This window comes from Cataglyphis hispanica, chromosome 4 (assembly GCF_021464435.1).
Source record: "Cataglyphis hispanica isolate Lineage 1 chromosome 4, ULB_Chis1_1.0, whole genome shotgun sequence".
NCBI classification, from domain to species: domain Eukaryota; kingdom Metazoa; phylum Arthropoda; class Insecta; order Hymenoptera; family Formicidae; genus Cataglyphis; species Cataglyphis hispanica.
Window position 1 is genome coordinate 7,205,364 of NC_065957.1, and position 27,778 is coordinate 7,233,141.

A 27,778-nucleotide genomic window follows, 5' to 3' on the forward strand; every position below is an offset into this window, starting at 1 on the left:
AATCATGACCGCTACGCAAACTATTCATAAATACATTTATAAAAAGAAATGTTCAAATTTTGTTAAAAAATATATTAATACTTATATTTCTTTTGTTTTAGTAAAAAATGTGCAAATTAAAGAAAATAATTTCAACTTGATAGAAAAAAGAAATAAAAAGTTTAGACAAAATAAAAATTAGCAGATAAAGCACAACGCTAAATTAATGATACTTTATTTCAATTTAGAATTTGAGGAATAAAATCACTAATAAATATGAGGGAAATATATGAAGGATATTATTAAATAAAAATTTAGAAAAATTCGAAGGAAATATGTGCATATTGCCTCTAATGATTCCAAAAAATATATAAATTTCAATAATACAAACAAATCACATTGCTTCGATAATTTTCATGCTATTATAATTTTTAAAAGAATTAAGAAAGGGAACGCGCCGCACACAACCATTATCGGGCTCTCCAGAAATCTTAAATTAGAGTACCAGGGTACCTTGTAAAGGACAAGAGCGATGCTGCGCATATGTTTCAACATATGGGAAGCAAGGAAACCTACAAAATTTTCCCAAGAGTCATAAATGAGTCGTAAAGGTTTTGGAGTGGTGAACACAGATTTTTGACTTGAATACGATGAAAAATCTCGTAGCTTCTAAGTAATAAAGCTAATTACGACAAAAAAAAAGTATGTTTAACATATTAATTGCAATAAAACATAAATATTTAATATATACACATAAAATATTATATATTTTATGTGTATATATATAAAAATTTCTTTTTCAAAGAATATGAAAAAAGCTATCTTATATTTGATACGTCGCAGGAAATAATTGATATCGGAAACCAAACGAGTCACAATCTCTTAGACATAAAAACATACACTTTGGAAGAATGGCTATCGAATGGATCCGTCTAACTGACATCCGTTTCGGTAATCTCATCTATTTTTTATCGAGAAAAATTTCGACAAGCCACATTTACAAATCATCTCTTCTTTTCCCTCGGTCGGGGGTATGCGGGTAAATCTCTCTTTATCTCCCACGTATCGCGGGGCCCGGACACATGTATGAAAATGAACCGATATGCATAGGGTAGGATTTGTGAACTCAAGCGGGTGGGGAGCGGCGAGAGCATAAAAGCAAGGGCGTAGAAAAGCGCGGACGCTTTTGTCGTGTTCGCCCGTGGCCGCCGATCGTGTCAGCACTGATTGTGCGAGAAAGTAGTGCTAAAAGCAATAGTTTTGCGGTACTCGGGCAAAGAAAGCCATGGGGCTCGCGAGGACGGCCGTCTTCGCCAGCTGCCTTCTCTTCCTGGCGGTCGGCGCCTTGGGCAGTAAGTAAAGCACCACTGTTGCTTTCTGCAAAGTACTCCGTGTTTTAATTTATTCTCTAAGAAAGATGTGAACGGCCGTTGTAAACCGTTCGCTCTTTTCTCTATTCTTAGATAATTACAAAAGTGTGAAAATTATGGGATCAAAGCAGTCCGATTCATTTATCTGAACGGAAAATCTACCTAGAATAGATCTCTAGAGAGCTAGATAAATATATCGAAAAAAATCCTCATATATATATATATATATATATATATATATATATATATATATATTATAATACACAAAAAAATTTTTAAATTTTATTAATGAAAAAAAATCAAAGTCCTTAGTATTAATATAGTAACTTTTATACTTCTATATACCGAATATACAAAAGAAAAGTCAGAATAACTCGTTTCAAATGAAGAAAAAGGAAGCATTTTATTTCTTACAAAGCAATTCTGAAGCATTGATTTCCAAGATACTTAATTCAATTACTGATGAAAGACAGAAGTTTTAAAAACTATTACAATACACTTAATGCAACATTTAAAAAAAAATTCACGATTACTTTAAGAAAAAATAGCATCGCAAGCTTTCACTTTACTTTAATATTAATTTTTTCTCTTGTGTGAATATTGTCGGCACATTATTTTTACAATTATTATTTTAGCTATAATTTATGTTATAATACCTGTAGTTGAATTTTAAATATTATTAATAAAAAGTTGCATTTACGATAATTGTGTTCCGATATGCGTCTATAAAGATTTAAACCACGTTTGTGTAGATCTTTCGAGAAAGCCGGATGGATTTCCATGAGTTTTAATTTTTCTATCAAGTTAAAGATTAATACGCGAGTTGATAGAAAAGGTCAACGCGCTCAGCGCGGTCAGCTTTGAATATCATAAGGTTATTCGCTGTGTCAAGGATAAAAATTATCGTCGCAAATGAATGTCGAAATTGGTAATATTTTTGTGAAAGCGATAGAATCCAAAGAGATTCGCGGAACTTGACCGCGATTAATGCACTTGGTATGATTAGCGTGATAAACTATCGACATGTATCTTTCTCGTAATACTAGAATTAAATCGTGGTTTATGAATAATGATCTTCAACATAGTTATATGTTGAAGATTATTTAATCATTGAATGTTAAAGAGATTCGTCTTAATCTTCTTCATAATAGGGGAAACTTGTTGATTTCCTTTACGAATCTTTTTCGTTTCTTTTTTGTCGCCTTTGTTCCTGATGATTCATTTATCGATATAAGATTTATCGACGTTTCCGCTATACGCGTTATTTTCTTTATTCTATATTATTTTACATTTTATTCTAGAAATTGTTTAATCAAAGTTGTAACTCTTTCCATTTACTTATTTTATGTTAAACAAAGTATAAAACTTTTTATTGGCGTACGTTTGCGTTTAATACTTTCTAGTTAGTAAAAAAGACTTAAAGAAAATTATTTTTTGATTAAATTATACTGGACTAATGGAAGAAAATGTCGGATATTAAAAAGTTTTTTTCATTAACAAAATAAAGTGAAAGAATGCTTAAGATTAAACTGTTTTCTTAACAAGACATATTACATCATGATTAAGAGTTATTGTTATACACATAAAAAGTAAAAAATTATTGGATACAGGAAAATATCAGTTCTTAAATTTTTCGCAAAACTGCAAATTATGATAAATGATAAATAACGTTAAAAAAATATAGTTACACTTTTACCAAACTGTAAACATGTAGGCGCGCCTACATGATTTGCAAATGTATTCCGAATCACAATTGTTTGAATAAACGAAAACATGTACGTATCATTGAGTAATTAAAAATACTGTCCAAAGAGTTGGCGATAAAAAAAAAAGCGTATTCTGTAATTGTAATAGAAAAAGCTGATTTTATGTTTTTGCTCTTAAACGCGATGTGTGAGAAATCCTTTACTGTTATCTGATAATATGCGTACCTCCAATTTTGTCTTTATTTAATGCAAGTTAACATTGTTTAAATTAGCCACGAATAATCGAGTGCATAATTAGTGCAGGCTAATACATATGCACTAAAATAGTCAATATAACAATATAAATACTAACTCATATTCTCGCATACGTAATATAAAATTATGGGAATTAATTGGATACATTTCTTCCATTCTCTCATGCGAGTAAATTATCAACGAGGGGAGTCAAATTCAAAAAATAATAAGATTTATTAACCGATATCGTTTGCATGAGATAAGAGAAAGAGGATGAGATTACTCTTTAAAAAAATAGAGCAATTTGTAAAAAACTAGAATTGTAGGTGGAATTCAACGTGGTAAATGCAAAGTTTTCTTGCACGTTCTAAAAATAACAAATAGCGGTTTAAAGAGTTCGCGTATGGCGTATCGGTGGTCGGAACGAGGTCCGTATCATTGAAACGATTATAGGTCCCCCGTGTTTGACCGGACATTTGGTAAATTGATCTGACGTCCCTACATCCCAGTGAAATAGATACGATCTGGCCATTGCGACGTAACAAACGTTCTTTCACCGCCGCGTTTTAAAATACGTAAAGGGAACATATAAACCATCATTTCACATCGTTGGCCGCGGTTTATACGAGCGAAATAGAATAGAGTACGATTACAATCGTCGCACTTTCTATTGGCAACATGTTTTTTCCAATTGCCTCGCAGCTGTGACCGTCGTAACACCAGAAACACCGCCGGAAAAGAGAAACAACACCGAGAGAAAGAGATGGATGGACCTTTTCATATAAATATCTTCCTTTGAGCGTAACATCTCTCGTTATATCGAGTCACTCAATGGCTATTGACGGTGCATTAAAAATTCTGTGATAAATAATTACAATGGCGCAGTTGTATGCGAGGCGCGATTGTCGGGTTAAAAATACGAGCGGAGAATACGGGATCATCGAGGAGAAAGATCGACGTTCAAACGCGACGCATGAAATAACGCGAGAAAGATACGGCGTCCCTGAGCATATGAAATATGAAAGTGTATGCTTTGTCGTATGCGCGCACTATGAATTTGCATAATGCACGCGTTTAAGTAATACAACGAGAGCGAAGCACCCCGTAATCGCGCGTCGCGCACGTTAAGGGGACGAGCAAAGCGAGAAATTATAGTTGCAATTGCGTTAGATTACAGCAAAATCCCAGCGACATTCTCTAATCGTACTGTAGTTTTCATGATGCGACCATCTGTTGATGTTGCATTATTCAGTTGACGAGGTAACTTTAAAGAGAGTCGCGATTACATATTTAATCCACTAATTATATTCTACGCGTCCTCTCTGTATAAATTTACGTTGATTTTCTCTCTTAACGAAAAAATAAAATATAAATATCTTCTTAATTTTCAACATTAAATATTCTACGTAAAGTTAAAAAATTTTAATAAAAACTTGGTTGAAATAAAGTCTATCTGATTGTGAGTTTAAGCGAAAAATATAAGATTTTATTGTTTACTTGTATCTATAAATACATTGCTTTTTATAGATATCTCGATTGTCGCTAAGGAAAACTCGTTTACAAATTTATCAAAGGTTTCGCAGATAATAGTCTTTATATAGAACAGCGGAAAATAGAAAGCAATCGTACGAAATAAAATGCTAATACAAGTTTAAAGGAATCTCTTCGTCGTTTGTGCGTTCCGTGAAATCAAACAAGATGGAATTCTGGCAATAGTGATCGGATAATAACAAAGAGAATTTGTTGGAAGAATATTTCAACGAACTCAGCAGATTGTCGTTAAAGTGAGAACGATCAAGAGGAGTGAAATTGATCGCTGGGGTTCGCGGTATCAGAAACAATGTACACCGTCATCGAATAGATTCGCCCTTCTTTTGGTCTAGTCTCAAGACCAACCCTTTTTCTCTTCTTTATCTCCTCTTTTCACACGCGTTCTTCTTTATCTCTTTGTTATCCCTTTGTCCTCATCAAGGAACGCTTGTCCCTTCTCTTGTCTCTCACCTAACTTTCTTTCTCTTGATTTGTTCGGTCACTCTCTGCCATCCCCTCTATTTATTTTTCTTTTTTTATATCGCCTATGTAAAGCACATCCTGCATATCCTTGTTCGTCGTGTCTTATATTATTTTTCTAAAAAAAAATATATCACTTGTTCTATTTATTCGCGTAAAAAAAAAGTTATATTATTGCCCTGTTTGAAACAACAGTAATGGAAGATTCCTCTGTATTCACGTAACCACGTGTAAATTGGAAAGATTAAATTTGACTGTTTCCATTATACTAATGATGCAATCAACTATCTTTTCGTCAAGTAAATAATTATGCAACTGTGATACATAAGTGCAAAGTACAAATTTTGATACTGGCTTGTTTTTCATTCCAATTATTGACGTAATGTTAAATAACACTTAGTCGACTCGTATTCTGTCGTTAACGATATTTATATTTGTAAATTTATTTTTTCTTCAGTAAATAGCTTATGTGCTCAACGATATGTTAGTAATGCGCAAGGAAAAAATCAAATAGCTTTGATTTTGTTGATTTATCTAATAGAAAAAAGAAATATGTCGAAAAGTAAAACTCTACAATTTAAAACAAATTTAACAACGAATAAAAAGATTATACATTGGCGTTCAATATTATTCTAAACATTTGAATTTATTTATATACAGAAAAACAAAATTCAATATATATTTTTAATTAAATACACCTAGAATTTGTTTATTTATTTATTTTTTTTTTTTTTGAATATTGAGATTTTTATTATACATGTATATCGAATGCGAAATAGATAGATATTTTATACGATAAAAGTGATATTGATGTTTTTGTGATATATATGTACATATATAGTTGCAGTTTGTGAACTTTAAACTTCCGTTGTCACTTGATGATATCCGTTATTTCTTTATATTGACCCAATATTCGGCCTTTCATCTTAAAAGTAAGCTAATACAAAAACTGTTTTACTAATAAAATGCATGTTAATCGACTTTTAATATATAATATAAATCATCTTATTTACAACATAATCAACGTTTTCTAAAAACAAAAAGTCTTTCTATGTGTGCTGAATAATTATATTTATCTACCGTCATGTCTTTCATCGTGTTTGCGTTCGCCTATGAATTTTGCCATCAATGCTATTTTTCTGAATGTCAACGAGATAAAGTGAAATGAGAGATAAGAACGTATGCCAAGTGTACAAATATCAATATCAAATACTTTTTAAGAATATTCTTTATGTAATGTATAATTAATTTAATATATAATTGATATATTTTATTTAAAATTTATATATAATGCAATATGTGTGTAAAAGTAATTAATTTAATATAATTGGAATATTTGTAAAATTTATAAAATTATTTTGAAAAATATTTAATGTCAAATGTATATATATATATATATATATATATATATAAAAGTCAAGCGCAACGTAATGAGAGTAACGTAATAAATAACCTTTGTACAATTTAAAACGCATACAAAGTTAAAAAAAGTTTTTAGTTTGGGTTAAAAAAAGTAATATCGCACAAAGTAAAATATTGCAAACAAATGTCAAATTATTGCAAGCACTGCAATTGATTAGTACGTTCCCTTTTATAGCCCCAAAAGTCATTGCAATTTCGTTCGAATCAATTTAAATGTTAAAGGGTGAAACTATTGTGGTATAAACTATTATAAATCGTTCGGAGCTTACGCGGGTGCTGACATGCTCTGTCGAACAGAAATGGAAGTTCCATGGTCCAGGGTCAAGAAAGTCACGATTAACGGCACGTTATCAACGCTCGACCCTAGCATCAAGTTCACTCCGATGCACAAATATATATTTTTTTCTCGAAACAATCTGCGTCAAGCGTAATAAATTATAACCACTTGTCTGTGTCTCCGCTCGAATCTGTATTTCGATGAAATCTGAAAATTAAAATAATGTTATATACAAAAAATATTTTACTCATTTTTTTCTCATAAGGAACAAAGATGTGTGAATGCATTTGCTCCAAAAATTTTTTGTATATACTCTGTCTTTGCTTTATTACATATTTCTGCGTTTCGGATCTATACATGTGAAGAGAAGGAAAAAAATAATTCATAACATTTCCTGTTTTTTTTTTTTTATTACTTTCTATTAATTTAATAATTAATACAATTAATATTAGAAATATACACAGCTTTATAGTTAGATATTGATATATGACATATCTTTTTGTTATAGATAAATGTATGGTCGGCTGCCATGGATGTAAGTATATTTATAAATCGTATTATAAAAAATTTGTTTCTAATTTGTCGTAATTATTTTTATGAAAAATTTTTTATTGAAAATAAGAAATTAGTATACTTTTAGTGTTATTTATTATTTCACTGTTGATTTAATTTTACGTTTTCTACTACAAAAATGAATTACTTTACAATCTCTTTCAGTGCAAGGAGGTAAAGCATATCAGGAAGGGCATACATATATATACGACTTAGAAGGAACATCCGTAACGTCGGTCCCCGATTCTCAAGGTGATGCTACCTTGAAATTGAAAGGTACCGTTGAATTGTCAGTGAAACCTGACTGCATTCGGCAGATCCGATTGAAAGGCGTGCAAATCAATGGCGCCGTAAGTGTTCTACATCTGATTTCTATATCACGCAAATAAATAAAAAAAAAATAATAAATATATGAGAAGAAAAATAGAAATATATGAAACAGGGTAGAAATATGAGAATATGTAATTTTGACTTTTAATTCATTCTCCTGAAGCATGTTTGTATATTAAAAACTTTTAATTATGAAACTGTTTTTGCACGCGCATGTAATTAAAATTGATGTACAATGGTTTATATCAATGGGAATGCAGTAAATAAAGTTTCTTGTTATCTGTAGACATTTCATATCACGAACTAATTTTCATATTATAAATGCTTCATATTTTTAATTTCCTTTTTAAATTCTGTAAAAAATATTATCTTCTGTGCCATAAATGTATTATTAATAGATAACATTGATTTACAAAAATATTAGATAAATATTATATAAATATGTACAGCATAAATATGAACACAATTTATTTTCTAGCCAATATCGCTGCCAGATGTTGAAAAGCACGCGCTGCAATTCAACTATCACGATGGTCACATCGACACGCAGGTTTGTGCTGAAGCTGATGACTCGCAAGCGTCTCTCAACATCAAGAGAGCTGTCGCTTCTCTCTTCCAGACGGCCGTCATTCAAGAGTCTGGTTCTACAACTCATCATGAGGTATATAAACCTGTCTTAATTCGTCTTCTTTTTTAATTTTTTACTAGACAGAATCTCGATATAATGTATACCTGATATTTTTGAAACTTTCAGTTCGACGTGTTCGGCGGCTGTCCGACTGACTTCACTTTCCACAAAGACGGCGAATCATTGGTTGTACATAAGCAGAGAAACCTAGTCCGTTGCTCTCATCGTGAGAACATCAGGGAAGGACCTGTATCCGCGATCTACGATTCAAAATCCGACATTCAATCGATCCCATTGCTATCATCGCATCAGACAATCGAGCAACGCTTCAAACGCGGTATCCTGAACAAGGCGACCTCCGTCGAGACCTACAAACTGAAACCATGGAGCAATGGTGACATCAATGCCAAGACGATCGTGCAGACCACGCTTACCCTCAAGGGTGAGAAGGGCGATAGTCCGAATGCTCCCGTTACCAAGCCAAAATCTCTCATTTTTGAAGCACCGCATATCGTTATCAAGTCATCCGCTAACGCTATTGCCACGGCCCTGAAAATGGCAAGTTCCGAGGAGCATGATGGCGTAAAGCAGGACGCGGCAGAGAAATTTGCCGAACTCGTTCGGGTCCTCCGTTTCAGTAATAAAAACGACATTCTCGCCATTTATCAGAAGGTGAAGATCGGCGCCGGTTTTGACAAAGTCCTAGACAAGAAGATTTTATTGGATGCCCTCTTTCGCACCGGAAGCGGTGAGGCCGCCGAGGTGATCATTGATCTGTTGAAGAATCACGAGCTCACCGACGTTCAGACCCTTGTCTTCTATGCGAGTCTTGCTCTCATCAAACACGTGAATTTACCATCAGTGACCGTCGTCATGTCTCTACTTGATCAGCCGGATCTACCACGTCTCGGTTATCTCGGAATCGGTCAAGTGATCGGCAAGTATTGTCAGGAACATGCCTGCGATAACGTAATCGAAGTTAAACAGGCTATCCAGAAGATCCGCGAGAAGATCGGCAATGGAAAAGCGAAGACCAGGGAACAGGAGAATCTTATAGTCTCAGCCTTGAAGGCGCTAGGTAATACCCAGTATCTTGATGATGCTACTATGCTAAAACTGGCTAACATCGCCGAAGACAAAAACGTTCGCAATCGCGTCAGAGTAGCCGCAATCGAGGCTCTTCCTGCACGCTGCTCTATGAAGTGGAAAAACATTCTTCTGAAAGTTCTGGCTGATCGCGAAGAGGACAGCGAGATCAGAATAAAAACTTACCTTTCGCTAGTTGCCTGTGTTTGCCCACACGTTGCCAACAGTATCAAGGAAACATTAGATAAAGAAACAGTCAATCAAGTCGGATCTTTCATTCAGAGTCACTTGCGGAACCTGCGAGCTTCCGCCGATCCAAGCAAAGCCGAAGCGAAGAGACAACTCGGTCAGATTAAGCCGCGAACTAAATTCCCGGAAGACTTCCGCAAGTTCTCCTTCAACAATGAATTATCGTACAACATAGGCGGTCTCGGAGTTGGCTCTTCCATGGAAAGTAACGTCATCTATAGCCAGGACAATTTTGTACCACGTTCGTTAAATATAAATTTGACCACTGAAATATTTGGCAGATCTTTCAACTTCTTGGAGCTCAATACACGTATCGAGAACCTCGATAGATTAATAGAGCATTATTTCGGACCTAAAGGTCGTTTGACGCAGGACGAAGTGGAAGACTTGGTGGATAAGGGAGCAGATAAAGTTGAGAATATTGCACAATTCATTAAAAATAAAGTCAATAAATTGCGTTCTAAGCGGGATGTCAAGCAGGGAGAACTCGACAAATTTGCTAAAGCTGTCAAATTGAGAGACAACGAAGTAGATCAGCAACTTGATCTAGATTTATCAGTCAAGCTATTCGGTGTTGAATTGGCATATCTAACTTATAATGGAAATCCCGCGCAATTATCGCCAGAGAATATTATTGATAAAATATTCGACAACATGGAGAAAGGATTTGACAAGATGAAGAAATTTGATTACAACTTGCAGAATCGCATGCAATTCTTGGACGCGGAACTCATCTATCCGACAAATCTTGGTACGGCGCTCTCTGTCAGCGTGATCGGCACCAGCGTAGTCCACTTAAAGACATACGGCAGATTAGACATCCCGGCAATCATAAATAATCCGCAGAAAGCTGAAGTATCCATCGGTTTGGAACCTGGAGCCTCCATTCAAATCGCTGGTAGCTTAGCCGTTAAAGGATTTGATGTAGAGTCCGGCATGAAACTTGTCACCACATTGCATACCGATACAGCGAACGATTTGACAGTGAAGCTATTAGATGGCAAAGGTATTGATGTAAAAATCGGCGCGCCGAAAAGAAAGGAGATGCTCATAAGCGTGAGCAGTGAAATCCTGTTGAGCACCGGATCGAAAGACGATACGTACAAGGCTCCCAAGTTCGGCAAGGGCAAGATCTACAAAGATTGCTTCGAACAATTCTCCACCGCTGTGGGCACAACAGTTTGCGGACATCTAGAATTTCCCTATGATGGCATTGAGTCAGTGAATAAGAGAGCCCTTTTCCCCCTAAACGGACCGTTCAAATATAGCATTAGCCTTGACAACGACGATTTAACAAGTATCCATTTCAAGGTCTATTATGACAAGACTCCAAAGTCTCGATTATTCGAGATTTTGTTAGATACGCCTAACAGCAAGACTAACAGACGCATATCTCTGACCGGCGAAGTTGTCCTCGAGCCTAATAAGGTTGCCAAATTGTCACTCGATTCTCCCATAAAAAAGGCTTCCGTTGAAACGGTATTGAAATCCAATCCTCAGGAACACACGCTCACAGTCACGGTGCAAAACGATAATCATAAATACTTTGCGCGCGCCGGGCTCTTAGCCGACGGTAACAAATATAAGCCCGTATTGGAGTACAAGGTGCCGGAGCATATCAAAAAGCTAGCAGACTCCAAGTTCGGAACAAAAACATCAACAAGCCGTCAACAATACAATGTGCAGGGTAGTGTGGAGCTGATCGATGAAAATAATGCGAAGAAATACGTGTTCAACAACGTAGCCCTGGTCGCAGACGGCGAGCGCATCGTTGGTCTTGATGGATATGTTCAATCCGGTAAAAACGCCGTTGCCTTAGATATAAAGACAAATTACGGCGACGAGTCAGTCGCCTTGAAATCACACGGGAAAAAGTTGGGAGAACATCATTATTCGTTCGGCTTATCAGCATTGCCGTCTAGAGATCCCAATATAGCCTTCGATGTCAATTGGGAAATGCGTAAAGATGAACATGAATTCGACAACAATCTAGTCTTCGTTCACGGCCCGGATCTAAAATCCGAAATCAATCGTTTCACTCTCAAGCAGAACGTCATTGCCAATTTGAAACAAGGAAATGCAAATTTTGTCCTGGGCGGATCCAACAAAATCTCATATCCCGCTGCGAAGCTGAAACTGGATCTCGAAGGCAAACTCACACCTGCTTCCATCGATGGCGATATCGAAATCGCATATGACAAGTTCAAATTTGGCTCGGAGCTATCCGCCAAGCGGAATACGGTTAAGCCGGGTGATTATGAGGTCGAATTCGAGGCAGAGCTGTTACAGAACAGCATCAAACTGGAATCGAAACGTACGATCATCAATCCGCACAAAAGCAAGTACCAGAACAAGATCGAGCTAACACCGGGCGGCAAGTACGAGGCCGAGGCGCTGGTGACGTGCGATCAGGACAACAACGGACGCATAAACCTAGAGATGGACGGCAATCTGGACCTAAACGGCAAAAAAGTCAAGGCTTTCGGCAGTCTAAACACCGAACGTCCCGGTAATGTCCAGTCTCGAGCATACGTTACCGTCAACGATGTTAAATACGTCGACTTTGTGCTTAAACTGCTGCGACAGGGCACGTATCCGCAGGGTAATTTGTCCCTAAACGTGAAAAACTATTTAAATGTCGCGGGACAACTTATGGTACAGAATGACAAGGGTAACGCGCAGTTCAATATCGATTTGCCAAAGATCAATCGAAAGATTAAGGGAACCGGCGAATTCATGATAAGCGGCACGCAACATAACGCTGACATCGAGATTCTGCTCGACGCGGAAAAGGATCCGAGCAAGCGTATCAAGCTATCCACTGTAAACGATGTAAAGAAGAACGCCGTCGATTCAAAGAACGTAATCGAGGTTCTGAATCACAACCTCGAGATGAACGGCAAGTACAAGCTGGACGGTACGTTCAACGAGGGTGAACTGATCATCGACGCGGACATCACTTTGCCGAACGGTCGTTACGTGGTTTACAAAGGTAAGCGCACGTCCAAGAAGAACAAAGAGAACAAATACAACGTTCACGTGAACGTTGAGATGGAAGACCACGAAAATAAGGGCGGCAAATCGCAAAGATTTACGTACATCGTCGACGCCAACGATATCGACTACAAGACGTCCACATTCCAGTCCAACGGGCAAGTGACGGGCATCGACTTTGACGGTAACAAAGGGCAACTCGATGTCAATATGAAGAATCTTGCTGGTGTCGATGGTTATAAGAGACTATACGAGATCATTTTGGCCGCAGCGGTAACACGTTCGGATAATGCAAAGACGCCGGGGCCGTTTAATCTACAATACAAAACTGGTGTGCGCGATAACGATGAAGTGACATACCAAGTCGCTTCCTCTTTTAGCAAGGATATTCAAGCAAAGGTAAACAGAGCAATTCGATCGTTAAATATCTCGAGATTATGTAAAACGTGAGACGTGTATCTATAAAGTAGCAATGCGTAAATTTATCGTTTGCAGAGTTCTGGAAACTACGTCCCCGGCAACAACGTCGACAAACCTTGTACATTCAGCGGCAATCTGGAGCTGGTATTGCCATTCCAAGGCTTATACCATGTCAATCTTGATGTCAAGAACAGCTTGCTGAGTCAGTCCGAAGAAGGCGGTAAACTCGAGTTGGAAGGATCATCGACACTCACTTACAACAAGGATAAATCGGTCAAGATCGACGGTGCCTTCAAGACATCTGGGATCGATGACGGCGAGCATCCTTACGAGAGTGATCTCAAAGTCGATCTGACGGTTCTCCAGTATCCGCCTCTCACCTACCAAGATTACTTCAAGTATGTGCCTAACAATGACAAAGTGACAATCACCACAAATACGATTGTTAAGTACGGTCCAAAAGAATTGACCGTCGCGGTCGATTCCCTCACATACGATCGCGATCTCACGCGTATCGATATAAAGGCTAAGGCTACTATCCCGTACGAGAAGCTGCGTCACATCGATCTTGAACTCAAGCACGAGGTAAGGTTTACAATATTGTTAATTTTTCTTTCGTAAAAACGCATTTTCTTTCATACGTTTTTTCGATTTTGATTTGTCGAGCGAATTCTTTGCATTATCCTAGCATTATCCTAGATATCGTTGATATCCCAGATGTTACGTCATTTATGATAATTTATTTCTTTACTACGACAGCATGCGGTTTAAAAACCAAGATAAAGTTTACAGTGATCAACGAGATTGCTGCGAGGGTGGCACTATCTATCTATTATACGCGCATCTAATACCTCTTTTATTTATTTTTGAAGAGAGAAAAGGACGGACACGTAAGGAAGACCGATGTGGCCGTCACTGCCGACAATATAAGGTACACAGCTAAGAGTGAAATTCAAGACGGCAACGTCTCTCCGATTATCCATATAGTTCTCACTTCTCCAAAGGGAAAGACTGAATTACTCTCGAAATTCGAGAAGCTTGGCGACCGAGAATACACGGGTAATTTTAGTTGAATTTAAGCGAAAGTTTTTTAAAAACGTAACAATAGTAAAAAAATAATTTAACTTTATAAATAAATATATTTTTTAAATTCATGTCACTATCTGCAACATCGATAAAATACATTTGAATTATGCAGAGAGTTAAAATATTGCAAAGTGACATAATTTTCGATTATTTTTATTTTTAAAAATATTAATATTTTTCTCTTTATTAGAAAAACTTTCTCTTTATTCGTTTCTTAGAATAAACATTCTTATCGAATTCGCGTTTGATTTTAGGCGAATGGAAAGTCGAGACACCATACGGCTTCGCCGTTGCCGATGCGCATGTCAACCTGGAGAGCATCGAGAATTTCATCATCAACGTTAATCTGGACAGCGACAAGCTCAAGCATCGTAAAATTCACGCCGAGATTGCCAACAGTCCTACCGCCAAAACCGGCAGGAAGATAATCATCGTCGTCACAAGCGACGGCAAGAATATCGTCACCGGAAGGTAAAGATGTAATAGCTAAATCGAAACGATATCCTTAAACATGGACTATCCAAACATTAATAATGATTAATAATTATTTGGACGAAGAAGAAATTTATGCGAAGAATAAAAGGATAAAATTAGTTACATAAATCGCGTGGAATGTAGGAAATCCACGATTCGATTTTTTTTCGATATTCTCTTCTATTAGCGATCTTGTACATTCCATCGCGCTTCGGTCGAGGAGAATCGATATTCCCGACGTAATTCTAAACGATGTTCTCTAACGACGCGCGAGATATGGATACACCTCTTGCGCGTATATAAAAGAAGTAAAAGATCGATCGCCTACGCGGCGACAAAACAAAGAGTAAAGATGTCCTCCTGTAATTAACGAAAGGGCACGAGGTCATTTTCAAAGGAGATCAGAGATACGATAGAATACGTATCTCCTTTCGTCGTTCTACCTTGTTCTGTGTAATTTCACATCGATTCACCTGCTAAAATTAATTCACGCGGTTTCCGAGAATACCTTTTAACTGTGCGCCAGCCTTTTTTATTCGTCTCATCGAGAACACCCCGATCGAATTGCAAAACGTTGAAAGAGACTTAACGGTCAGAAATCCACAATGCCATCGATCATATGGATCGTATGAAAAGTATTATAAACATTTCATCACATATCTACACTAAAAATATCGATATATCATTCATTATTAAATATAAAAAGAGAGAGAAAATGCTTGCAGCATTAAACGTTCCATTTGGTATTACTAGGATATGCAATAATAGTAATAATAGCAATTTATTCTGTGTTCTTTGAAATATTCCCTCTAAAAACAAAATTATCATATGTAAAGAGAATTTAAAAAATATTATAACAAAAAACATAAGACAATAATACGTAAGTAAGAAAGGGAGAAGAGTAAAAAAACATATCTGATGTAAAATTGCGATTTATTCGTAGCACAAACTACAAGAGACGCGAGGAAGGTGGCAAGATCATCGTCGAAGGAAACGGCAACCTCAAGATAGGCGAGAGCACGAGGAGCTCGTCCTTCAAATATACTCGCCAGCAATTGACTCGCGAGAAGGACGGCGAGGTCGGCGTTATAATCGTTTTGAACGCCAAGTTCGATCCGGCGGCTATCGTGGGCGAGCTGAAACTCTCGAATAAGGAAATGCTCGTCTCCAACAGCTACTGCGAGCAGAGCAAGGACTGCGCTCATTTCAAGCTTCAATCGAGCTACGACACTGACAGTAAGTCAAATTTTGACCGACAAATCAATTATATATATATATATATATATATATATATATATATATATATATATATCTTTTATCAAGAAATGGATATATGGATATATAGGTATACATGATCCTCTTTAAAGCAATTTTTATCAAATGAAATAGAATTCAGGTTTTTTGCAAGCATCATGTTCCTTCATGTCTTCTTTTTCACTCGTTTTTAGATATGTATGTTGCAACATTTGCAACATTTTTCTTTCTTTTTTTTTATTACACTTTCTTTGATTGTTCAAAATTGAAAAAGAGATACAGAGAAATTTATGAATAATTAATGAAAAAAAAAAATTTTTTTTTATATTAGCGTGCTCATCTATTCTTAAAAATTATAAAAAAAAATCGATCGTATACTGTTATATAAAAAGCCTTCCGCACATAATAAAAGATGTTAAATACGGTACACCTAGAAATATAGTGCCTCAATGATACGCTCGCTGTGCGTGTCGAGTTGGCCCTTTATTAAGATACGCTTTGTCACAACGGATTCATAAAAATGAAAAAAAGAAACATAATATTAACGAAAGCCGTATAAGAAAACCCCCGCTATTTTTACAGACCATATATATATATATCATTCTCTGTCTCTCAGGAAATCATCCTTATCGCGACGCACATACTTTCGTCCACATTGCACGCACATCCGTTATGAATAATTATGAATCTCCCTCCGTGGATCTTGTCTCCGTATCTCCATTCTCCCCAACGTATCTCTCGCGTGTGTGTGTGTATGTTTGTGTGTTTCGCATGAATGCGCAATACACCGCGACATGGAATTTTCGCAAGCAGCGGATAGGATAGAGCCTCCCCTTCTACGCGTCTGGCTACCGGATCCCGGTCGATAGGATTCTATTCTTGCGTGATCTGCACCCGATTCGTGCCTCGCCTCGGTTATTAATAGATCGTCGGATTTTTGCATCCCTTAACTCGGCCAACGTCGCGTGGCCGCGCATTAACTCGAGAGTGTGCGCATTTTTTCTCTTCCTTCTTTCTTTTTTTTTTTTTTCCCTCCTTTCGACGAGGAAGTCGACGAACGCCGGGATCACGATGCGGGAAGACAGGCGTGACCAATCAGGCCAGGTATGTGGAAGGTATTACGGCGCGATACAAGGAAAAAATAAGTCGCGTCGGAATGACGTCACACGCCGCAAGGGCGTGTGCTCTTCCTGCTGACGTATACGCGTCTTAATCCTTTCTAGCGCGGAGATGACGTATAGCGCAATAATGTTTGCTTCATGCTCTTTTTCTATTTCACTCTCTCTTTCTCTCTTTTTCTTTCTTTTTTTTCTTTTTCCCTAGGGATCAATTTGGAGCAGTTGAAGCCTGTCGAGCCTTGAGAGTTTACGGAAATAAATTCTCGTGATTAAAGTCGAGGGACTGCTCTTGAGAACACGATCTAAATGGAACGGCGCGTAACGAGTTTCCAATGACAGCGTTAATAGTTATGAATCTTTTATGATTGCTGTCAAATGAATACTCATCGTCCTTTCATGATTTTATGATAATTACCGTCATGATAATTATTGTCGTCTCTCTCTCTCTCTCTCTCTCTCTCTCTCTCTCTCTCTCTCTCTCTCTCTCTCTCCCAAATTATATTATCAATTACACTGTCCAATTTACCTGATGGCCTCGATTATCTATAGCTTTATCTTGATAATAATTTTATAATTTTGCATTTGCATTACTAATTGTTTTTGCTATTATCCGCTGTAATTTGATAGATATCGAAGAGATAAAATCGAAAATACAAAGCGTGTAAAGTCGGATAAATATATATACATGAAGAGTATTATAGCATAAGAGAAAAAAGAATTATAAAAAATAATTTCATTAGAAATACTATCTTTATCTTGTATTTGTATCGTTTGTAAGGCAATTTTTATAATCCGTATCTTCGTTCGTTTTTACAGAAAAGAGCTACTTGAATCATCAAATAACGGTGGAAGTAGATCTAAAGAAATTTAATGTACCGGCTGAATTTGGATTAAAGACGAGTACCGAGATCAAAGATTCTAAGTTTGATCACTCCGCCAACTTGTATTTACACTCTTCCAAGGACAAGTCTCAGTATTCTTACCAAGTCTACATTCATCCCAAGGAAAGCGGTAAGAAAGTTTCTTTCGCTTCTCTATCAATAACTCTTATTAATTAAATTAATAATAACCAGATATTAGCGATTGTATTTTAATATATCAAATTTAATCGATAAAATAAAAAATAAAATTTGCCTATTATTTTCTTTTGACAGCGGCCATTTTGACTTTGCCCAACCGCGAAATGGCCGTTATCAGTACAATCGACTTGCCGAAGATGAAACAAACCGGCGCGTTTAAGGTCGATGTGTCCGTTTACTTGGATAGGAAGAACAAACCGTCCGAAAAGACTGGTCTGATCGCTGCCGGAGACATTAATGTCGGAAAGGACAGTGGATCCGTCAGCGGAGAAGTTAAATTCATTTATCCGTCTCAGCCAAAGGTACATTCCTCTGACGTAGAAATGTAGTTTCGTGTGCTTGCAAAGAAAATTTCTAAATCTATCCAGAAATCACATTGGATTAAGTTTGAGAAAAAGAAAAAATTTAGTTAAAGGAAGTATTTTCAATCTCGCTTCCAATTTCCGCGTGAATAAGATCAAAGTCTTGATATAAAAATTAGAAAGAGGCAAAGGCAAAGAGCACCTCTGCGAAGCCTTTAGTTTACTTTCGATTTTCTCGCAATCTAGCAGGAACATCGAGTTTCATAAGCCAAGCCGCTTGACTAGAAAAGAGACGTGTCTTCCGTCAATTTGTCACCAAGTAGATTAAGTTTTTTTCATCCTTATTACACTTTCGCCATTTTAAGTCGAAGCGAATGTAAGTTGGTTTTCAAGTCACATCGCGTATTTCTACTGTTGTTAGGATATGGCAGTGAAAGGTAGACTTCACTATGGCAGTCAACATCTGCTGGATGCGAACGTTGATATCGACGTCTTTGCAAAGAAGACGCAAAAGATCAGTTTAGTAGCAAAACTGAGCCAACAAAATATCGGCAAAGGTTACAATCTTACCAGCGTGATCGAAGTGAACAGCCGTGGTCAACAGCTTAAGGTCGACCTGAAATCGCACGCAGTACTGTCAGAAAATACGATCGGTTTCGGTAACATATTAACTTACACGGACTCGAAACAGAAAACGAAGAACGTGGGCATCCTGTTCTCTGCAGATTCCAAGGAAACGTATCTTCTTGTGACCGGGCCCAATAAGGAGCTCCTTAAAGTCGATGCAAAATTGCAATTAGAGAAAAATTTGCAAAAACTTGACGCCGAAATCGTGATTGTTGGCAACAAGCCTATCATAATTAATATAGAAGCGAATGATTGGAACAGCTTCAAGTATCTGGAGTACCAACAAGGTAAGTTGTGCCAAATCAAGCATTTTACTCGATAATAATCTCACAGATATATCCGCATGGATATATCTGTGAAATTATTATCAGTTATGTACTTAATATTGATCTGCGCGTAAAATCGCAAAGAGTACATTTTATTGTGAATTTATGCGAATTAATATTCTTCAGATAATCCTACCACAAAGATTAGCGCTAACGGACGCGTTGTGCTTGGACAATTGGCGGAAATTCACGCCGATGCGTTCAAGGATGGAGTAAAGAAAAATCTGTTCTACGGTTTAGTCCATCTTGATGAGGAGAAGTTCTTGAAACCTGATTTCAACTACAACAAGGATAATATCATCTATGTAATTGTGAGTCTATTATGATTGTGCAACATGTGATATGTTATAATTGCTTTATTTACTTGATTATCTTAGGCTTTAAATTTACTTTACTATTATCTTAGGAATATACTCGAAGCCGAAGCATCGAGTTACTGAAGCAGCTGAAAGACGCTTCTATTGAGGTAATCAAGGAGTTAGAACATGAGATGAAAAATCTTTTGGAACATCTAAAGAAGGCTCAACCAAATATTAAACCACTCTTAGACTACTATGAAACCGAATTGAAGAAGCTGAAAAACGAGCTTCACGCTGACCAGACCATCAAAGACATACAAGCTACACTGTAAGGAAATGATTGCGTTTCTCTTGACATGTTGCATTATATCAAAATTAATATTCAATATTATATAAATTAAATAATACATAATCTTTATATAAATTTATAAATAACAATGGCATTTATAGTATGACGTCATAAATTGATTCCACTTAACACATGCAATATTTAAATATTTGTCATGGCACATAGTCTCTTATTTGAATTAGTAGAAATCGATAATGATGATGTGTCTGTAAACGTTTTTTGTAGGTTGAAGTTAGGTTGAAGTAGGTTGAAGTAGATCTTTCGCTGAGTTATCCTACCTCATACGTATAATATCGATCGTATCCTTTCAGGAACAAGCACTTCGGAGCTGTTATCACCGCCGTGGTGGATACCTTGAAACAGATAATCACACGATTGAATGACTTCCAGAAAGAATACAACGAGTTAATCTCGAAACTCCAGGAGGCGTGGAACAAGATCTATCCTCAATTGAGAGAATCCTATGAACGAATAGTCAAAGCCTACATCGGCATTCTCGACAGTCTCGCTAATGTCGCCATATCTTATCTCAAAGCACTACTCACTCTGATCAACGATTATCAGAAGGAGCTGAAAGAAATAGCAATCACAGGTTCCGAGATTGCTCAGGACATTGCTAAGATCGTATTCAAGGCCGTCGGTCAGATCAGGAAAGATGTCGACGAGTTTGTCGTTCTGCTGATCAATCAAGTCAAGGCATTACCGATTTACGAGCTCGCAAAGGAACAGTACAAGGATATTATAAATCTTCAAGTGCCGGAGAGTATATTGGCATCTGTTCACGAACTCAGCGAGATCATAAAATCCATGCTTCCGACCGAGGAACTTCGACAGTTCTTTAGCGCTACTTATGAATATATCATAAAACACGTCAAACACGAAAAGGTAGGATTTCCATCGATATCTTATATCATATTTTGCCGGTTCGACTGCTAGCATCCTTCGAACGCGATTCGAATAACGAGAGCATTAAGATAATGAGATGTATTCTGATCTCGCGCAGGTCGACGATGCCAACGAGATCAAAAAAATCTATCAGCGTGCACTCGACGCTACCGCGTCGCTCATCAAACTTCTAGAATCCAGCGACACGTTGGATCAACTGGTAAACAGTTTGTTGGAGGCAAATCTACCTGTTCAGCTTGAATCGTTGGTAAAATTGCCAGTGATTACTTCGGTAAAAGTATCCCTTATCAATCTGTTACGCAACAATGAACTTCCATCCCTTGCGGATCTCTACTATGCCTACAGGTATATATTATACTATAATATAAACTTCTTTTGATTTATTAAACTTTCTATTTTTACTTTATATTACACATCAAATTTTACTTTATAATTTTAACTTTATTTTTAACTTTATTTTTAACGTAATTTTTAACTTTATTTTTAATTTAAAAAAAAACTTGCATCTCTCTCGAAAATTTATTTATACCAGAAAGTGATAGACGCACTTTTACAGAGAAAAATTTAATTATTCTATTCATCTTCTTTATATGATGAATGTTCTGCGTTCATTTTTTATAATCAGTTAAAAGCCGGAATAATATTCAACGTTAAGTATAATTATATTAAGTCCACTCCTCTACTTGAAACAGGCCCACTCTGCTGCTCTCCGACATCGTGCCTCCCTTCAGTAAAGTCGGCATCGTCGTCGACGGGGGACACTTCTTCACCTTCGACGGCAATCACTTCGGCATAGCCGGCGACTGTACCTATATTTTGGCCCAAGATATGCAGGACGGCAATTTCTCCGTCGTCGCCAACTTCAACAAAGGGAATCTTATTAGCGTGACCGTTACGGAACCTAAAGAGAGCATCACGCTGAAGAACAATGGCAACGTTAGTTCATTTCTCTTATCTCTATAAACCAATTTCCTATAACAACGGCAAGTTACGTTGGTGAATATGTGACGTGAATCGAGAACGCGCGGGGTGGCAAATGGGGTGTAGATAGAAAAGGGGGAAAAACGGCGGGAGGCAAAGAGGGTGAAACCACAGATCGCGCTTATACGGTATTCCGAGAACGAGTCTTATAATGCAATCCCGTATTGAACTGTAACTCTAAGTTTACCGAGGGGCTCCAAACTTTGCTGACAAGCCAAACTCTATTATCCTCGCGTCGCTTCTCTTACAGAACCGAGCGAGGGAGGAATAAAAATTCACCGTTATTGGTCGCGCGAATAACCTCGCGTTATTACAAACGCGCAACTTTGGCCTGCTCTTTTATTTTTTTTTTTTTTTTGTAGTTTTTCTTTCCCTTTTTTACATTCAATTTTTTTGCATTTGCGCAAAATGTTTGGCTCTTCTGTGTTCACAACTGCATTCGCGCACCTCTCTTTTTTTCAGATTCTAGTGAATAACAAGCCAGCCGATTTCCCAGCCAACACGAAGAATCTGCATGCGTTCCTCATCACCCCGACCGCACACATCAAGTCCGACTACGGCGTACACGTCACATGCAGCTACAAACTGCCTTTGGTATGCACGGTCCGCGTGTCTGGCTTTTATCACGGAAAATTACGCGGTCTTCTCGGTGACGGCAACAACGAGCCCTATGACGACTACACATTACCGTCCGGAAAGGTGAGAGAATGCACAGTTGTGTGCACAGTATGTTTTACTGTTAAATAAATAATTTCTCATACAGAGGCAAAAATCAAAAAGTTAATTCAAATTGCATCAGATGTAAACGCGCAATATATTTTTTTAAAAGAATTTTCGATGAATAAAATTTTGATGAATTAAATTTTTCAATTTTCTAAGCGATTGAAAAAAGTTGATTGAAACAAATTTTTCATTAAATCGATTTTTTAAAACGAATCTATCTACAAAATAATATAAATATATAAATAGCAAGATTAATGTATTTTTCAACAAATTTTATCATAAGAAAAGCTGAAATTGATAGCACACATAAATGTAAAAGCTGGAAGTGCGATGAAAAATGAACCTGTTATAATTAACATAATCTGCTTTCTATCCTCTATTTCTACGAAGAACTCGTTTCTTGGTGTACGTTTTTATTCGTAAAACATTACGGTAATATCGCAGGACTATAAATCATGTTCTTTGTTCGCTTTTGCCTTTATTCAAAACTTTCCGCTTCGATCGATAGACAAATGCTTGCGTTGAATGGCATTCTTTCCCGAGGGGATCACAAATTCCCAAACGGATCAGCATTCTTTCAAGATAGATATCTGAATCGGTAGTTTGAAAGTGGAACAACCAACAACGTTCTCTTGTGCTTTTAAGTAAAAAAAATAAAATATCTTATATTTTCAATATGTCTTCGTTTATCCGAGAAACTGTCAAGATAAAATTTTATCTTTCACTTTTGATAACGAAGATAGAGATGGGGAACGTTTTGCAACGAAAGGATCTTAAAACGATAAAGCTATATAACGTATTTACAGTGATCTCTAAAAAGCACCTTTTCCTCCAATTGAAACAGATTACCGAGAGCGAGACTGAATTTGCCAACGGATACAAACTGAAGCCCGATTGCGCGGCTGTGAATGCGATCGATCACAAGACTCAGGAACGTAATCCAGTCTGCACTGAGTACTTTACCAGCGAGAAATCTTCATTGAAGTAAGTACATTCGTCATTTAAATTGAGTTATATGACATTAAGTAAGAAATAAAGCGTCGAAAATTCAAATATTCGGAATAAAAAGTTTGATAAATTTACATTGTTCTTTCTAATCTATCAGAAGCAATATATAAATAGATTTGAGAATAATATAGAAAAAGAGAAAAGAAAAATTATATAATATTTTTAAAAATATTATAAAATTTACGAAAAAAACTATACGAGAAACTATAAGGAAACTTATCTCGCTCTGCTGATAATAAAATAATCCTTGAGGCTTAATTATTTTATTGTAAGACACTCATTATGCATTATATATATATATATATATATATATATTTGAAATGACATTTCATTCGAGATGGAAACAATATAATCGGCGCGTAAGCACGTTATCTTAGAAGTAACTTGAAAACGATGTTTGTTCGTGATGTTTTAGAAAGTGCTTCAACTACATTAAACCGGCTTATTACCGAGATGCTTGCGACTATGCTGCTAACGGAAATCCGCAAGCTCCTTGCTTGCTCGCCGCCGCTTACTACTCCGCCTGCTTTTATAAGCGTGTTTACGGAATAAGCATCCCGGCCGCTTGCAGTAAGTTAAATTGTTGACTTATACTACTTCACACACAAAGTACGCTCCGCGCGGATCGAATGTGATATTAATACACGCATTAACGCAAGAAAAGCAATTCTCATTGAAAATAAATTTGTTCAATTTTCTATTAAACATATATACACAATCAATAATAGAGCCGTTTTAATTACGAATTAACGAAAATAATCATTTAAATATTTTATAATGCTATTATCAACAAATTATATTATATTAAAATTATATTTAAATTTTCTAATAGAATTTATATATTTAAAATATTTATTTTTAATTTATATGATTAAAATAAATATTTCAAATAGGGTTTGTTAATTAACATATAAATAAATTTTATTCTACATTAATCATTTATAATCCTATAAGAGAGAAACGGCTTATATAAATATTTTTATTTTGTATTTCAAATATTATTTTTGTATGTCTCTCTGCAAATATATATTAATTTTATTATTAATATTATCTTATTAATTTATGGCGTGACATGTGATATTAAACTTCTCTCTCTTTTCTTAATTATAAATTCATATAAAATATTATTTTTAAAGATAGGATTTAAAACAGATGGGTAAATGATGATTATTTTAGAAAGCAAATTTGTCGTGATATTTTAGCAAATTGTAAGGTCGGTGGAGACACGATCGCTGTGGGTGATAGCTTCAGCGTCAAGACCCCGAAGAACCAAGCCGATGTTATCTTAATAGTCGAACAAATTGCACAGAACGAGAAGGTTTTCAAAGATCTGGTACCAACATTGATAACCGATCTGAGAGAAGAATTAAAACAGCAGGGCATAACGTATGTAAACTTTATCGCTTGGCGCGATTAATATATTTAAAAAGAAAAGAGATTATCAGAATATCAAAATATATTTTCTATAAATACGGATGCCTCGAAACATCGTTTAGACTATATACAGACTTATATCGCGACAAATAATAAATGTTATGTTATGTAATATACTTTTATTATATTATGTTATTATTATTATTTTATCATTATATTATCTTCTTTTAATAGGGATGTTCATATCGGTTTAATCGGTTATGGCGAACACATGCAGTGGCCGCAACACTACACTTCCGGCGGTAATCTTAACATCGAGAGTGATGTGAAGAATATGAAATTCGAGAAAACGGAACCGCTTATTACACTTGAGGTAACTTGAATCGATACTTTGTTGTGAAACTAACACGAATTCGGTTTTCCATCGGAGCATTTCGATACACAAAATATTTGTTTGTTCGTAGGAGGCCAAGTCAAGTGATTTTGAGAAAAGAATGGAGTATCTCAAGCAAAGACTGGATATAGAACTCAGTACCATCAAATTGACCGACGCTTATGAGGAGGGTATTAACTATCCGTTTAGAGCCGGTGCGGTCAAGGCTGTCGTCTCAATTATCGCCACCCCGTGCGAGAAGAGTGCGTTGCCTTTATCGGTGAGCATTTTCCTATTTTTATCCCCTGTCAGTATTCTAAGATACGCTCGAGGCACGTCCGTCTAACTTTAAGCAGTTTATAATCGATTCTCTTCTTGAATAATAATTTTTTATGCGGACAGAAAGATATTCAAGTACCAGTCAACTAAGATACAAGTCAAAAGTCATTGAAAACAATTTAGGAAATATTTTTTATGAATTATTGAATCTTGTAGGATAATATTCTTCATTTTTTCATGCACTAAATTTATTTATCGGCGCTGACGAATGCGTGTTCGACACTTTCGACTTTTCTAGTTGCAACAACTAAGAATTATAGCCGGACTGAAGCTGTACCGAGACTTGGGTCTGACTTATTATCACGTGTACTATCCCAGCGAAGTCCAAGCCTCCGGTAAGCAGCAGAAGAACATCGTTGGTTACGATAGCCATAGCGCATACGTATTTGCCGATAGCAAGAAGAAACCCCTAAGCGGAAACAGCGATCTCAAAAACAACCTGGTCCTTTCTGTCGATGTATGCGCTGACTTTGCTGTCGCGGTAAGTGTAATAATTGGAAATTAAAAGAAAGAGGACTCAATGACATTTTAAAACAAGAATGAAGCCATGAATTAATAAAAAGATCAGTTCTAAATATAACGAATAAACTCATCGAAACGAATCGTCTTCATATGCATTATATGACGTTTATTGACAGTCCGGCGGAGCGGCGTTCATTTCCAACAATCTCGTGGACGCTAAACCGAATCAGAAGAGACAGTTCGCTCAGGTCACCGCTAGAAGGATCGTCGAGGGCCTTACAAGCATCGAAATGGAAAAGGATTGCACGTGCGAGCAACGCCAAGGAGTTGCCGCACGTTCTCGTTGTAAGATCGTGGAACGCAGAGAGAAGGAACAACTCGCGGTAAGAGTTTCCATATTTTAGATCAGACAAATGATATAAAATGTTAACTGCACAAATTGCATTTATTCGATTAATGCTATTTTGATATGTAAATTTGTCTTATGTGACATCGGTGTTTTATGCGCGAGAGAGACAAAAAATTAATAATTCTAATTTAATTTAATTAATTATACGTAATTATAGAGAGACAAAATTTCAATTTATTTATGTTCATAAATAATTTATTCATGCGTATTATGTTGTTATATTGCAGAGACACACGAAAGGTGGAGTAAAAGGTTAAAGAAGCCACAGTACTGCGCATATTATAATTACTAATATTAAGTAGATATAATGTATTTGTTACTTTGTTACAATATCGTAAAAGTCTTTTTGAATAGTAATAAGCGATTATAATTTACGCCATCTGCGGAGTATGCAGATTTTTTCATAGTGAAAAAAAAAAAGTAATCGGATTCAAGACTCGAATCGTGCCTCATGACAATATTTCGTTTTAGACATAACATAAAACATACGTGAGCATTAATGCAATTGCAATAAATTGGTGTACTATTTATCGATGTACAACCAGCGATGTTTTATAGAGAAATAAATATCAAATATACTTAAAAAAAAAAAAACTTATCCGACACTGTCTTTACGCCCTTTAAGCCAACAAATTTTCATGTACAATTCACAGGAAAGAAAATATAGCACGTTTATTACATGCGCATTGCTCGTGCATATAATTCCGGGAAAAGCTATTGATTATCTTGAAAAATACATATCTTCGCGTCGTTATCTGCCTTCGACAACAAGCATTAAAAAGTCGATTCTATTGCAAGATAAGATTTTAACGTTTAAACTTTGAGAAAAGTATATCGTGATTTTATATTTGTAAACTTTTTAAACGCAAAATTCTCAACTTACCTGACATAATTTATGCTCTTGCAATATTCTAAAAGCTGTAAAAATAAATAATTAGTTATTTGAGTTTGTTTAAGTTAGTCGTCTCATTATTGATTAAAAAAATTCTACATTCTTCAAAGTTGCATAATAGAAGTCCAAATACGCGCATA

The 27,778-nt window shown here is 36.2% G+C and overlaps 1 protein-coding gene across 1 annotated transcript; it reads left to right on the forward strand.

Moving 5' to 3' along the window:
* Positions 1-1,155: 1,155 nt before the first annotated feature.
* Positions 1,156-27,340, forward strand: LOC126849130 (apolipophorins). The gene is made up of 26 exons (XM_050590710.1): positions 1,156-1,331; positions 7,507-7,533; positions 7,716-7,900; positions 8,359-8,541; positions 8,635-13,236; positions 13,333-13,842; positions 14,130-14,316; positions 14,598-14,814; positions 15,761-16,053; positions 18,006-18,200; positions 18,344-18,570; positions 18,992-19,484; positions 19,650-19,834; positions 19,930-20,150; positions 20,483-21,056; positions 21,175-21,422; positions 21,770-22,013; positions 22,521-22,757; positions 23,626-23,765; positions 24,205-24,359; positions 24,992-25,175; positions 25,398-25,536; positions 25,628-25,816; positions 26,114-26,356; positions 26,514-26,720; positions 26,974-27,340. Exons 1-26 carry the CDS (start codon positions 1,265-1,267, stop codon positions 27,001-27,003), a joined length of 10,182 nt encoding a protein of 3,393 aa, XP_050446667.1. The 5' UTR covers positions 1,156-1,264; the 3' UTR covers positions 27,004-27,340.
* The last annotated feature ends 438 nt before the right edge of the window (positions 27,341-27,778 follow it).